The 16175-nt window shown below is 32.4% G+C and overlaps 2 protein-coding genes across 5 annotated transcripts in view; both read left to right on the top strand.

Moving 5' to 3' along the window:
• LOC132200598 (zinc finger protein Xfin-like) overlaps positions 1-16175 on the top strand; it is an 83886-nt gene that overhangs the window by 50678 nt on the left and 17033 nt on the right. Inside the window, exons 3-7 of one of the 4 annotated variants that reach the window (XM_059626214.1) lie at positions 6267-6414; positions 6481-6606; positions 7102-7329; positions 8083-8475; positions 8538-9126. The exons of 1 other annotated variant lie outside the window; for it this stretch is intronic. In XM_059626214.1, coding sequence (XP_059482197.1) covers positions 6351-6414; positions 6481-6606; positions 7102-7329; positions 8083-8475; positions 8538-8713 — 987 coding nt within the window. In that variant the 5' untranslated portion in view covers positions 6267-6350 and the 3' untranslated portion in view covers positions 8714-9126. Of the gene's footprint in view, positions 1-448; positions 662-6266; positions 6415-6480; positions 6607-7101; positions 7330-8082; positions 8476-8537; positions 9127-16175 lie in introns of those variants that run through there. 2 more of the 4 variants (XM_059626223.1, XM_059626230.1) reach the window with 2 other exon arrangements.
• LOC132205853 (zinc finger protein 39-like) lies at positions 13103-15993 on the top strand. The gene is made up of 5 exons (XM_059635185.1): positions 13103-13358; positions 13721-13827; positions 13891-13961; positions 14018-14092; positions 14157-15993. The coding sequence occupies exons 2-5, from the start codon at positions 13806-13808 to the stop codon at positions 15366-15368; spliced, it is 1380 nt and encodes a 459-aa protein (XP_059491168.1). The 5' UTR covers positions 13103-13358; positions 13721-13805; the 3' UTR covers positions 15369-15993.

Consider the following 16175-nt stretch of genomic DNA (forward strand, 5'->3'; position numbering starts at 1 on the left):
GCGTCCTTTGAACAAGTGCCAAAATTTTTATCTCTTTACGCTCTGACAAAATGAATTTCATGTCTAAAATGACAATTGTAATTTTTTAAAGTTATACATAATTTAAAAATATAAATTTAACCATTAATAATAAGTTTAATTGTATTTTTGTTTTTGTAGATTTATAGAGCTCTTTAGATTTGAGGAGCTCTTTTTGCTACTTCGCAAAAAATAATTTACTTCATGTTAAAATTACTGAATAAGAGTAGAAAATTACTCTTTAATTTAATAACAGAGCAATAAGAAAAGGAAAATCTGGAATTTTGAGTTTGAGAATAGCAAATAATTTTCTTCAATTCAATGCAATTTCTCATTAATATTTTAATTTTCAGGCTTCATTTTTCCAACTCCAATTTTACACTCCTTGAATATTTTAGTTACAATTTTTTTTATTTTCGAAATCCACCAGCATTTATTTAGTGATGAAGTGTTGTCGATGGATTGGCTGCGGCATCCTCTCTTCAATTTGGGACTTCACTTCTTGTTCAGCAAAGTTCACGCGGCGAGGTCACCATGAGATCACTTGCACGAAAGGTTGAAACCCATTCTTCTCCTGAGTGATACACATGCAGATCACTTTCACTTCTGGTGCCCTATTGGAAAACATCGGCGCATCATCCGCTATTTTCGCATCTCATGCTTCCCTTCGTTTGACACACTCTCAATGATGATGTGATTTGATCCGTGTATAATTAACGTGTCAAAGCTATGCTGAGCGAACTCCGACATTTCAATTGGGGGCAAATTTTCTGCTTCTTTGAATAATTCTGAGGAAAAATATAAATATTTCCATTCCATCTCTTCAATGCATCTAGAAATGCAAAATAATTATTAAATTGAATGTACATTACTATTATTGATTATTTTACTAAAAATTCTTTTTACTGTATTATTTAATTTAAAAAATTAATCATTTTTAACCAATTTTAATATAATCATAATACTTTTCTTATCATGAGAAAAGGTTTATGTGTGCAACAAAATTAAACTTTCTAGGGGTTTTTTATTAAAAGATAATTTACATTTATTTATTATTATTGATTTATATATTTAGTGAAGTACACTCTGGATACCTATTATGAATCTGATCAATGACATTAAATACCTTGACTGTGTTATTTTATTTTACAATTGATTTTTATTAATATATTTGGAGTGGATATTTTTTCGGATAAGTTTAAGTAGAAATAACAATAATAACTTTATTTTCTCTCCTGTATGTCATGTAAATAATTGAAAAAAAAATGTAAATAGAATTGAAGTAAATAATGTTAGCTTTTAAAATGGCGATTATAAAAGCAATATATCTATTTAACAAAACTTTGCATAAATTTACTTACTCGTAACAATGATTATTGATTTCCCATATTGCCATTGTTATGCGCCATTAATTCTTTTGTATTTATTATTTGTAATCAAATTCCACAGTTCGATCAGTTAATTACTTTGTAATTAAATCGTCTTCAACAATAAAGATCAAAGATCGAGTTACGCTTGCGGAACGGTGTTGATGAAGGTTTTAATGTAATTACAGAGAGCGCGCCGCTAATACGATTAATTGCAGGCGACCAAAGACAATGTGTGCGGCACCGTCGGCGTAATAAAGACAAAGAAAGGCCTGTAGTGGGCGTCATGAATGGTTTCCACGCGGGGAGTTTTCCCAATTCCACGCTGGCGAAGGAAGGTGTCGCGATTCTCTCGTACGCATCAGCCAGCACACCTTTTTCAGGGCATTGTTGTCACGCGCAGAGACTCGTTTCGGCCGCCACGATGGCCAGGGTCAATGCCTCGCTTCATCAAAAAAACACAGAAATGCGGAACTCTCCGTTTTGGAAAGAGATCACCTGGAAGAAGTAGTATTTTTTATTAATTTTAAAAATCTTTCTGAAGATTTTTTTGTCCCAAAGAAGGCTTTGGAAAATTACTGCGCTGACACTACAAAACAATTTCTAAAACGGCTAAAACAGAAAAAATTAAATAAAAATCAACTGAGGCAGTGAGCCTTGGTAAAATTTTCTTAAAATGACTTACATTAAACCTTTTTTTAATGTGATTCAAAATAAATTATTTTTTGTTTCTTTGTTTCATGATTTTTGAGGATTTAAAAAAATATGAAAGATATATTTGAATAAATTTTACTGTTGAATGAAATGATTTCTGGTAAAAAAAATTTCAAAAATATTAATTAATTCCAAAAAAGTTGAAAAAAAGGTTGGTGAAACTTATGTTAATTTTTTTATGTTCATCAAAAGGCAACTGTTGACAAAAATTAGTGATGTAATTATGGCTTCTATTGATTCCTAAATGTAAAAGATTAAAAATAAAATGTAGAGATTTTGAGAAATTACTATATAATAATATATAGAATTCTAAATTGGACAAAACAAATTCCATTTTTAATTATTTGATCATTAAAATCTATATTTAAGAATCCTTTCAAGGACCTTTGAAAAATTTATGTAATTGCGCAAATCCACAATGTCATTGACACTCATTATGGAAATTTGCGCAGCTATAAGTTAAAATCCACTTGTATGTAATAAATAACAAAACTTGTCACCTGCACTTGAGTCCGACAAAGAAATTTCATCAGCATTCGTTAGGTGTGGTTGAAAGCGAAAATTTCCATATGTTCGATCTGTCTGTCAACACGCGCAATTTCACACTAATGAAATTTATTAGCGAAAATCCTCTCCTCTTTTCATATCAAGCGATAAAAGGAATTTGACGCAGCAAAAGAGAGGATCGCACATGAGCTCGCATGCGTGCGTTTTATTAATTACAAACTCGCGGCGGTGTCAAAAGCTAAAAGCGTAAAATAATTATGCTGGTAATTTACTGTTTAGCGCTGCTCTTTTTGTGCCGTGTATCGTAAATAATCCTCCTTAATCGCGCTTCAACTGCTATTAACCGCAACAATTTTGGACAAATACTATATATCCATTGATTGGTGAAATTGATAGATTATATTTAATTAAAATAACACCTACTAGTTTTTGTTTCTAATTTATAATCTGATATTCTGCCACCCATCATGGTACGTTTGTCAAGGGAGATTCGTCCCAATTTCCAACATATTTTGTAAGCAACTATGCGACGGTTTTAAATTTTTGTGAATCTCACTCTCCTTAAATGCAAATCATGTTGTGCACTCTTTAAAAAATAATTTAACTTTTTAATTTTACACCACCCCTCCATACGCCCCTTAGAAACTATAATTTATTTAATAGCATATTTATAAAATGACTCAAATGACTTGCATAGCATGTGTGCAACTGGGTAAATTTTCAGAGGTTAAAAGAATAAAAATGTGATGCCTCACTTCAAAAACATTCCTTTGGAATTAATTTTAATCTCTATTTAAATTTTCTACAGTGATTTAGAAGCTAGGAACTTCTATCCATCTATCTAACGGCACAAATTTAATTGAATGACTGCCTCTGTAATTAATTGAGAAATTAAAAATGGCCATTAATGGCGTTATTGTTTATGCGCGGCCATAAATTAGCGAGAGCGGTTCACATTGAGAAGCGACTGCCGCCAAGTGACGGCAATTTATTTTTGCCTTAAATAACGCACGCAGGCGTCCGAGAGGAATGTTATTTTCCTCTGGAAACCCACGCAGAATTGATAGGTTAGCGCGTTGACTTCATTTACACGGCGGGACGTAAATAAATTAAAAAAAAAAAAAACAACAACAATATCACACCTGAAATGAGAGGACTTAATTTGGCGAAATGAAATACGTTTTTCCTCATTCTAAATAAATCTTCATCATTTTTGCTGCAGGGTTTATGAATTTGAAATGAAGAGGCCGGTGAACCCGCGTGAAGAATTATGTTATTCTGCTTGTTGTCAGAACAATGCGCAACTGCTGAAAAAATTATGCGGAATCTTGTTTGAGCAGAAGTGCAGATGCATGGTCTCCCGCGAAGATAAACCTGAATTTTTGCGTCTCTCGTTGCGTGCTCTTTTTCACAATTTTAGTTCAAAATACTCTCTCGTAAAGCACATTGGACAGTTACTTATGTCAACGTCGCACACAAAAATTGTGTAAAATTTTACCGGTTTAAATCTCTGTGCCAACTTTAAAAAAAAAGGAAAGATACTTAAAATTTAGGGGTAAATAAATTAATATAATGCACAACACTGTTTTAGAATCAAATCTATGGAAATTTTTTAGTTTAATCTCGGCTCATAATGAATATCCTTGCTTAATTATATAATATTAAATTTATACAAGACATACAAGCGTATTTAATGACATGGATCTCTGAAATGGCTGAAGACTAATTCTTGTAATTTAAAATTTTCAGCTAAATTTTTGTAAATTGTGCATTTACTGCACAATTTACAGTTTCTTTTACAGATCTTGTTGTCCAAAATTTAGTTTATTATTATCAAATTTTTTTGGTTCCTAAAATAATTTAACAATGCTAATTTACAAGATATTTCTAATAAACAATCTCCTACAGCAAAGACTTTTCAAAGACTTTCTGATACATGTAGTGGAAATACACATAGCACACATAGATTCTTCTAGAAGACCTTAAAAGAAAAGACTTTATTCTAAATGCCAAGGCCTTTGCAGATCTCCGCAGACTTAAATTCAAATATTTGTAATAATGGCCAACCCGTGAAATTGCAAAGTCCTAAATCACAATTCACGCATCCTCCGCAGTGATTTATCTACGTGGCGCCAATGCTAAAAATAAAAATAATGCGCATGTTAGACTTTACTGGCGAGCCGCGCCTTAAAAATCAATTAGGACGCATTTGCACTATTTAACGACATCCTTTACTGGTTTTTTAATGAACAAACCTTAAATTTATGGCCACCTCCAATGGACCACCATCGCAAAAACAGTGAAATCAACACATGCGTGATTTGACCAGGCCTATTAAAATTAAAGAAAGACCACCTTGCGGGTTGATTAAAATTTAATAAATTATTTGCAAAAAATTCCATAGTATCTTTTTTGTTAAGGAAATTTATGAAAATATGAAAGATAACGATTTTTTTTTTAAAATTTATTATGCGATTTTTTTAATGATCTTGAACCTAAGTTTTATTGATCCTGACTCAACAAAATAATAGTAAAACACAAAAAAAAGCAGTATTATTTCGTGTCATTGACCAGACCGCATATTTTGAAGTGTGGTCATGGTGCGGATTCGGCAAAGGTCACCGTGAAATGCGCCAAAACGACAACGGAAAAACGGCCCTAGCCTATTATTTGTCACAATTTTCGATGATCTCTCGTAAAGCACCATTTTTATTAGTCATTAAACGCGTTTTACGGCCCACGGCACGATCTTTACACAAACACGCACAATTATTTCAAGTATCCGAAGCCAGGAATCAAACGCATTCATTTTTTCCTTGTCAGCGTTCTTCCCGCTGTTAATTGCTATAAAAATCAAAAGCCGCCTCGGCGTTGCGTGTTTAATGCATATTACAGCGAGAATGAGGTTTTATCTCGCCCGATCTGGTGGGCAGCTCGGCAGCATCTCTGCTTTTATACGCGAGTGTGTTTAGTTATTCTGTACGCAAACTTGCCTCTACAAAATTGACACTTTCGTGATACCTGCAGTGGTTGACTCTGCAGAAGTGCTCAACTGATTAAAATGTAATGAACGAATTAATATAACGAAATTTATTGTTCTATTTTTAGCCCTGTGGCTAATTATCACTAAATTACTTTTAACGTCAAAACAAAATCTTTTATATTTTAGGTTGAAAGTGGGTTCTGTCTTTTTGTAAAAGTTTAAAAACTTTAGCAGTTTTTGCCTGAAAACTTATTTTTTTGGAAACATTAAAATGTATATATTGGGGGAAAACATGGTAAAATTGAAAATTAACTTTTTAAATTCTATACTTTAAAGATTAATTATGATTAAAAAAAACTTTGAAAAGTTTGAATGCGTATACAAAAATTCCCCCGACCACTATCAAATAATATATATAACACAAGGGGAATTGTGGGGGGGGGGGGGGCAATTTAAAGCTTTGTTAGACTTAAATTAAACTTCTTAGACTTTTTGAAGAAACAAACAGCCGTTCAAAGTCTAAAAGTCTAAACAAAAGTAGCAGTCGCCAGTCAGTATGGTTTTTTCACATTGCTGATTAAGAAGGGGGTATTATGCAGCTGAGTTGTTGGTTGTTATAAGACTTTTTCATTACAGACTCATTGAAATGTAAGACAATTTCAACCAATTATTTGCAGGTGTTGTGCAACATGTTTTGAAGTCTAAGGTTTCCAGATTGTAAGTTAGGACATTGGTTTAGTTGCAATTCTATTAGCACTGCAATGGCTTCAACGAGCAACGCAGACACGGAGGATGTTTTTTACGACTCATTAGATTTCCTGATCGGTATGAATTATTTTGAAAATCTTAATCAACGCTTGTGACAAGGATCTTGGTTTTATATGAACCCAGAACCAACTCATGATCGCAAGTTTTTATTTGGTGGTACAATGAATGTCGTTTATGGAGGCACTAATACCTTCAATGCCATCCCGAAAGTGTCCCCGAAGGCCCAAGCAGAGCGAAAACATGACAATGGTTATTAATTTTTCTTTTATTTACAGTTCTTCTTATTGATATCCAAGGAGGTCATATTAGCAATTTTCTCATAAAAGTCATGTTGGGTGTATACATATTATATCATAATGCGCGTTAATGATAATTATAATTATCATAAATCCATTAACTCACCCCGCCTCTCAATTTTACCATGTAATTTGAGCAGTTATGTTAAATAAATTGTAAAAATTTTAAGCCAATTATTCCAGGCTGATTTTTTCTTTCGGGAAACCATAAAAATTCTCATAAGGTGCAATGTTAAATTTAGAAATAGAAAATCAAATGAATTCTTGAGATGGGATTAATCTCTTAGTCTTAGACACCACATTTTTTTTATGAATCATCTCAAAGCACCATGAAAAAAAATCGCAGTGGAAACATTTTTGGCTTTATCAATAAGGAGACTTTATTAACGAAATTATAAATTGTAATTTTGTTTTATTTCTGCTACATTTTTTTGTATTAATTTTTCAGTTCCGGTCGCTCTTAAACTTTTTCAACTGATTGATGATGCAGCGTTTGAGCGAATTATAGTCTTCTTAAAATCTTTTGGTTCAGACGCACTTGCCTCAGTGTTAACTTGTGAGTTGAACGCGAACTTCAAATCCAGTCCAATCAGATTTGCATGTGCTGAAAGAGGAACTGATGTTTTGGAACCACTTTTAAGAGGATTGACGTTGGCAGACAAAAGAAAAGTGATCAGTAAGTAATAATTAAAAACACGTTATACAAATTTTGTTCTTTTGTTGTAAATTTATGCTTTCACCATGGGTTTGGGGGCCACGATCAATTATTGGCCACGTTTTGCAATTTTATAATAAATAGGGCTATCTAAAATTATATTCATAAATATTATACTGGTGATAAGTGTTATAAAAATGTATAAAAAAAATAGGTAAAATATATACAAGTAATTGAAGTATAAAATATTTCTCAATTTGTGCAATGTCTTAACAATTCTGTATTATTAAGTAATACCATTTGAGGCGGTCATCAATTATTATTATTGTTGTTTATTTGTCCACATTGTTACAAATACACTGTTTACATTCAATTTTTGAAAACAATTATTTAGAAAAAGAGATTGTTATTGGACAAAAAGGCATCTTGTATCGTCACATGTTTGGGATGTGTCTCAAGACATAAATAATATGCCAGAAGGTTTTTGTCGATTCCTTGAGTTTTAGAATTTCTGGTCCTGGCCTAATTTGGTAGGTCAAGTTGTTAAGCACAGAGTAGAGCTTTTCAAGATACAGATATATCTCCAGATGTTTAAATTACTACAAATTTAAATTTTCTCTGGACTTAATTAATTGTTGAAATTGTAAGTTTGTTTTATTTATTTAAATTAAAATTTAAAATTATAATTATGAAATTACCTTCTTATGCGCATTACTTGTTGATATTGGCATATCTCACTCATAATTTTGATTTATTCATCATATCTTTCATCAGGTATGAGTGGATATGATGGACTGTCCGCATTTCACGTGGCCATTGAACAGCAAAACAATTCGGTTTGTAAATATCTGATCACAAACCAGCTTGCCGAACCCTCATCAAAAGTGATGAAACGAGACGAAAGAAATGCTTTTATGGACACGAATGCGTTAATTGGGGACACGGCGTTCCATATAGCTAGCAGAAACTCTGATACGGACACCTTACACTTGTTGATGGAATATTATTCTGGCTCTGCTGATCGCTTGAGGAAGTGCTTGACAATGACCAATGAAGATGAATGCGACGCTCTGTGGATTCTGCTGGGCCACAATATTGTGATCCCCGACAATCAGCACTTAACGACCCGCAAGCTTTCAAAATTACCATTGATCAAAGCCATCACAGGTAAAACAAATTTTTAATACCATGCATGTTTTAGTAAAAAAAAATGCCATTTTTTGTCACAGATCTACGGTCAGAAAATTCCAGTATAATATCGAGGCTAGAAAGAATGCTCAACACTGGTCCAACACAAGTTATTCAGCGGAGAGATGGATCGTACTTTAAGAAATGTGCAATGCTTATGGAATTCAACGCCGATTTTCAAACTACGCTATTCCAAGATATCGTTGCACATTTATGAGCATGTGATCGTTTGACGCCAAAAAGGCAAGAGGTCACACGACGATTTTCGCTGCCAAAATGGTGCCAATTTTAACCAAGAGCAATGTCATCAGTGTCTATGTTGAACTACTTTAACTTGTTACATATTTTATGATGCTTTTATTTAATTTATTTAGAAAAAAATATATCTGCATACATGCAGTAAAAATACCATTATTAATCAAAATAAGACGTTTAACATAAATAAAAATGGCTTAAAACAGTTAAAACTGATTTCTTGTTATCTGAGTCACAAAAACTTTTCTAATTGCCTAGAACCATTGCAAGGCAAGAAATAAAATTAATTCATTACTCTTGAAATCTTTATAAAGCTATATTCCATTGTCTTATTTAGTCTAGATATTGAAAGTGTTATTTTTTGTTGTTTTAAGATTGAAAGATGTTGCTGAAATTGGTTTAATTTTATTAAAAACATCGTGATATTTTACCAAATAAACTTAAAACGCAGACTTTTCTAGTGGCTATAAATTAAAACTGCAAGGAGAAAAATTAAATCATCGGCTGTTTTATTAGATTTACTGTGTTCTGAAAATAAGAACTTCCAATTAATTCGGTCAGTTGATATTTATTCAATTTTTTTTCCTTTACGTGCAATAATCCTTTTGGTTTTACAAAAATGTATGTGATCTTTTACACTCTTTTGAGTAAATTGAATTTGACGTGCGTATTTACACATTATCCCGTGACGTAAAGCAAGCTGCAGCCCTGCCTACCTGGCACCTTTTCACGGCCAAGACTGCCAAAAACTGGCACCGCCGCTGGTACCAGCGATTACGGCAGACGCACGCAAGCTGGACACTGCTGCTAATTTGCGAGTGGGCTTTTCATTATATGCAAATTTTTCCGCTGTACCGCTATTCGCCCGCACCTCAAAGGGATACAAGCCATGCAATTTAATATTTTCTTTTATCAAGGGCGTGTCAAAATTTGATGAAATTTTAAGTTCTGATATAATAATCCTGTAATTAAAAAGGAAGGATCACGATGAAATAATGCATATAACAAGCATCGACCATGCGAGAGAGAAAACAAAGGTGGTTTTATTTGCCGCTGTCTCAGCGCTAGTAATATATGCCCCGTCCAATAAAAATTTCTTCCATTTCTGAATTCAAAACTAGGAATTGGAGATTTTAATGCCACTTTCAAATAAACGATGAACGCTGCTAAGAATTGTTAAACCTAAAAAGTGTCGATCTCAAATGCTAGAAGTACACCTATCAACTATTTCGTTCTACTGAATTTATTGGTTAATTAATTACTAAAAAGTAACGTTTGAATTCTTTTGTCAGGAAAAGGTGAACTTCAATGAACCTCCTGTTTAAAATCTTGCGATGTTAATTTTGTGATCGCAATTTCAATTTCAGTCTCTGAAACGTGTGGTTTAGGAGTAAAAATAATTACCTTTTAATTTGACAATTCTGTAAAGGTGAATGGATTTTCATCCACAGTCCATCGCCCTTTGCATAGAAATTCAAGATGAAATATATGAACAAAAAATGTTTGAATTTCTGATTAAGCTGGGAATTGCCGCATCTTAGAGAGTAAATAATGCAGAACAAATGACCCTCTAAGACCTCTGAGAGATACTTAAAACTGTTTGCCTTTTCCTTGAGGACTTTTGCCGAAAAATACAAGTCTGCCACTTGCAAAGCAGAAAGCTAGTCAAACAAGAATGGACGAGACAACTTTGAATCTTACACACGCAAATAAAATGTTCAAGCCGCCCACTATCTACAGAAGGATCTTGAAAGTCGCGCGCAAACGTGAAGGTATTACAAGAAATTTCCTCTTTCTATTATCTGATTTTGGCCTGAAAAAATGTGATGCCTTTTATGAAAAAAATTTTCTGTTTTAGACTCAAATAAAAATAAAATCAAATTATCTCTAAATTTTTCAATGTTATTTTCATATAAAAATTAACGACAGAACTGATTTCCAATTAAGGCAACAAAGTTTAATTAGAAATTTTTGGTTTTTTCATTTGCTAAAAATTTGTACAAAATATTTTCAGTTAAAAGGACGTAAGAAAAATTTAAATTCTACAAAAAGTCGTCATGTTTTCAAGAATTAAAAAAAAAATCCCAAAATACTCCTTATATGGTGTTATCTTTTGAGGATTTAGTTTTTCTTTCATGTTATAATTTAAAAAAATAAGAGTGAAACAATCCATCCTCAGAATTATAAAGAGAGGATAAAAATGAAATTAAAACTAACTATGTCAGTGTAGAAATTGTCAGTTATTTTTCTGGAGTGAAAACTCATCTTTGAATAGTTCTGACTATCGAGGAAGAGTTGCGAAGTAATTCCATCACTTTTATTGCGAAAAACGATATTGCGCCGGTCGGGATGATGGCACTCGCACGCCCGCCACTGACTGAGTAAATTTATGCACCACATCCCGCTGCGATTAAAGACAATTACATCAATCGTGTCTCTGCATCTCCTGCGCTTATTTTATTTATTTTTAACAGAAAGATGTTAATTCATGTGACTAAAGTATTGCTGCGGGGTGGATCTCTCTTGGCGGTGATTAACCTGCCAAGCATTGATGAGAGCGTCATCATTAAATAAATGCGGAAAAGTTGAGCAACAATTTTATTAGTACTCGACCACACGCAAAAAAAGATTAAGTTATTCTGAAGTGAAGCTTTTGTTTGATTAGTATTGTGTGTGCATTTCCACCATTAGCAATTCATCAACGATCAACGGTTCAATAAACTTAATTTAAAAACTTAAAATAATTTATTTAAGAATTATTTATGGTTCTTTTAAGATCTTGAAGATATGTATAAAATTGTAATAATGATTAAAAATATTAATTATAATATTGTATTTGTTTTGAATGTTTTTAATACGTCATTAATTAAACTTTTTATTACATTTTTAAGATTTCTTTACTTATAATATTGAAGAAAAAAGAAATTATTTTTTCGATTAAATCCAATTTAATATTTTATTCTACATTCAAAATGTATAAGCGGCAAGGGAAGTAACGTTGGAAACTGCTATAGAACAAATAAATGCTAAACAATGTGTAGAATTAACTTTTGAATAATTAGAAAATTAATGTACAAGAAATACATAATGTGAAGATACTTTACTGTTGTGATTTCAATGAAATGCCAATGAAAAGTTTGATATAATTGTAAATTTCTTACATATAAGTTTCTCATGGGAGATATTATTATGTGAGTACATTCCAATAAGTAATTAAGCTCCAATTATAATTAAAGTTTTGAGTAAAATTTGTATTGGTTAGGCTATTTTCTATTTCGACTAGACGAGGAAAGAAAAATGCCAGAGATAAAATTTCAAGAGCAAGAGACACTCCCTTATAAAATACAAATCTTTTTTCACTTCACCTGCCTGTATCATCAGTTTGCAAATAAATGTCACCGAAATTAGATACGGGCAGGTTGTTAATTTCTTTCCTCGCGTGCAAAGGCCGAGTTAAATCTCATCAATTTATTAGACGCTTCAGAGTTTCGGTTCGGATGGACCCCTTGCTGCGTGATCTAATGCTGCGGCAAAACGAGAGTGTTTTGCAGGAATTCTCGCGATTTTTGCGTAATTTGTCTGCACTTGAACTCGTACTACTGCAAGGTCGATTCAAGGATTCGAGATGCAAACGTTTTACGCTCATTAGCGAGACACTGCTTGATTCGTTCATTAGCCTTTGCAAGTTTTGTTGGAGAAAAATCCTGAGAGAGTGAAAAACTCGCTCTATTTTCCTCGCCGGACGCAGATGGTGGCGGCCCACATTAATCACCTCCACTTTCTGCTTCTTCATCGACTACATTATTTACAATGAGAGCGGAGAGGAAATCAATTCTGTAACAAAATTATAATCAAATTCATTATAAAATGACCTCTATCAATTGTCAATAATGATTTTACCGATTTTACTGTTGTATAATTGTTTTTCTAATTTTGTTATATGAACTGATATGAACAAAAATCGAGATTCTATAACAATCATATTATTTTTGTTGGATTTCAATCTCCTCCAGTATTGATCTATTGATATAAGTTTTTTTTAATTAATTAGAAGAAAATATTTATGCATAAAAAATAATATTACATTTATTTTTTTAATTAATATTATAATAATTTTTTCCGGTATTTATATTAGTTCCTATTTCACATTAACAACACGCACATTACTCCTGTCTCACATTTTTTTTACCAATGACTTTTTCCCATAACAGACCAGGCGCTTTTTGAACAGAACTCCAAAAATTATTTTTTGCAATCTGTCGTTTATTTCGTTATTTAAAGCATAAATCTGAGCCTACATTATTATTTCTCCTCGTGTTCTTCGCGGCCAAACTAAATGGAAATTTCATTCTTAGTTAGTTCTCCTTCCTTACGGCAGATGATGTTTGTGCACCGCAAGAGCTCGCGACCAAAGATCCTTGCTCGCGACCTACGGTAAAAAGAGGGCCGAGCTGTCTGCCTGAGACGCTAAAAGCAACGCTACGGATCATAATAACAACAACTTGTGTGTCATAGTTTTCATTATTTTTAGTTTCTTTTCTAAATAATAATGTGACGACTGCTCAAAGACGATGCGAGAGTAAAAGTTTTTTAAGTGGAATTAGCAGGTACGAAATCAATTTGGCCTAAAATTACAATGCTTGGCGTGAATAATCCCTGCTTGTAATTGTTTGTGATCTGTAGTAATTTATATTTATGCTGCCATGGTATTAAATATTTGATATTTTTTCAATTTAGATTTTCACTTGAAAAAAAAATGATTACCGGATTGTTAATTAAAAAATAATAAAAAAAAAAAATTATAAAAAGTTCAATTAATTTTTCTATAACATGTCATTATGGAGATATTAAAATTATGTCATAAATCATTCCAAAATAGCAAGAAGAGGCGACTTAATATTTCCTCTCTTCTGAAAATCAATATAAAATCTTGTTACAAGTGACAAATACGAATAAATTAAATTTGCAGAAGATTTAAAAATTGCCTCCACGGTGTGGAAAAAGGAACTCAATCTGCACCAAACTGGTAACACAAAGTAATAATAAACTTTGACATGGACCGTCCCAGACGCAGTGGTAAAAATGACTAATATTTCCTAAAGCCATGCAGATTTTAATAAAAGCACTTGGACCTTTCAGGGAGGAGAGGCGTGGAAACATCTTTGAAGACGGATAAAGGTTCAAAAACAAAATGTATTCCTGAAAATAAAGTAGGGACCTTGGGACCAATTTAAGATTTTATATTAATTTCCATAATTTCTATTAGGTATACCGCTTGCGCGTTATAACATTGGATAAATTAACAAAACCTGATGCTGGATCCTCCCGTGAAGAAATTAGTGTAAAACATATTTATAAAATATATAATCATTATAAAAATCATTTTCTGTTTGTTCAATGTACAGGCCAATGCAGGACCAATCAGGAGCAAAAATAACCAGAAAGTAAAACTAGAAGTAGATTCGGAAGAAATTTCTAGTTCTCAATCAACAATGGAAGTAAAAACACTTCAGCGATTCAGTGGCCCTGTTGCATCTGTTCCAATCAGACCAGTTCCTCGACTTCGTCTTAAAAAGTTCACCTGTGAAATTTGCAAAAAAGGCGTGGGCACAAAGGGTGGCTTGAAATACCACATCCAGGCGCATCTTTCGGGCCGACCCTTTAAATGTGAAATTTGCAAAAGGTCGTACGCGACAAAAAATGATTTTGACACTCACAACAAAAGGCACTCTGGTAAAAATGTAAGTTGTGATTTTTGCAACAAGACATTTCCCGTCAAGTCGTACTTGGCTGATCATATTACTTTCACTCATTTGCCCAAAGAATTTGTCTGCCAAATTTGTAAAAGACCTATATCCTTTCATCGAAAATGTCAGTTAGAAAAGCATTTGATTGATTCTCATTCATTTGAAAATAAGTTAAAGTGTAAACTTTGTGGCAGGACATACAAGTCAAAGCAAAACTACGAAAATCATTGTAAACAGAGAGAAATTTTGAAGTACGAATGCAAAGATTGTGGCAAAAAATTTCCCTGTATTAAATTACTGCTAAATCACATTCGGGAGGAAAGCAGAAACGTTGAATGCAAAATTTGTAAGATAAAAGTAAAAAAACTTTACAATCACAATCGAAGTCATCACATGTTTGTAAATTGTGACCTTTGCCCTTTTAATGGAAAGCCGCAGGAGGTGATTTTTCACAAAGCGGAGTGCGGAACTAAAGAGCAAATTGAGACTCTTGGTATATATTGCAATTTGTGCAAATTACATTTCCGAAGTACCATTGACTTAAACCTTCATAAACGACGCGCACATGGAAAATTCAAATGCCCAAGTTGCCCTGAAAAGTTCTTGAAGGAATGCCTTCTTTCAAAACATACTAAAGAAGTTCACGAAAAGCCGTATGCTTGCTTTTCTTGCCCTCGTCCAAAATACTTTTCGAACAAGGTGAATTTTGATAAGCATTTTCTCAGCTCACACAACTTTCCCAACTCAAATAAGATGCATAGAAAAATTGATATTGTGCGATTTGGATGTGAAAAATGTAAAAAGATGATACCAAAAATTAATACAAAAGTATGGCTGAGAAACCACATCATTAAATGTTATGGGATTTGACTCATCCAAGTAATGCTCAATTTGGTTGCTTGTAAAAATATTGGAATAATATTACTTTGTTTCTCACTTAGCTTGCCATCATAAAAAGGGAAATAAAAACATTATAGGAAAGGATTTTATTACCTGACCTGATCAAGATCATTGACGGTATGATAATAGAAAGCTAAAACTGTAAAATCAATCACAAAATAAAGTACTTGTAAATAAGAAATTTAAATTTTATTTTTGTTTCTGATTTTCAAATAAGATTAATTAATTATGATTGAACGATAAGTTATCAACCCTCTTTACATCTCATTTTTTTTAAATACACAAAATTAAGGAATTTTATTTTGTTACGAATATATTATGCAAATAAAAGATAAAATCTTCAGAGAAACATATTTAAAAGTTATATTGACGAAATGCTTTGATCTAAAAGGATGATCACAATATCATAATAATAATATCAAAAACCTTGCCATAAATGCAAATCAGTCGGATTCCCTGCCGTTTGCATATTAAAAATTTGCTTGGTTCCCCAAGTTCAGTCAAGCTTTATTTGTTCCAAAATTGTATGTATTAAATTTATATCTATATTATTTTTTGTATAATTTTTTAAAACTGGCCGTCTAAATTTTTGTGAGTGCGAATATCTTAACACTAACTTAAAACTTGTTTTTGTAAAAAAAAAATAAAACGTTTATATATTGCAAAAATTATAGTGAAAAAAAATTGTCCAATTTGATTGGACTGGGAAACTCTCAAAGATTTATTATAAGCATTTATTTTATAAAATGGACACACAATTCCTAATTCTACAAAAGT

The sequence above is a fragment of the Neocloeon triangulifer genome, unplaced genomic scaffold (genome assembly GCF_031216515.1).
Source record: "Neocloeon triangulifer isolate White Clay Creek 2 clone unplaced genomic scaffold, ASM3121651v1 ptg000001l, whole genome shotgun sequence".
Taxonomy (NCBI): Eukaryota; Metazoa; Arthropoda; class Insecta; order Ephemeroptera; family Baetidae; genus Neocloeon; species Neocloeon triangulifer.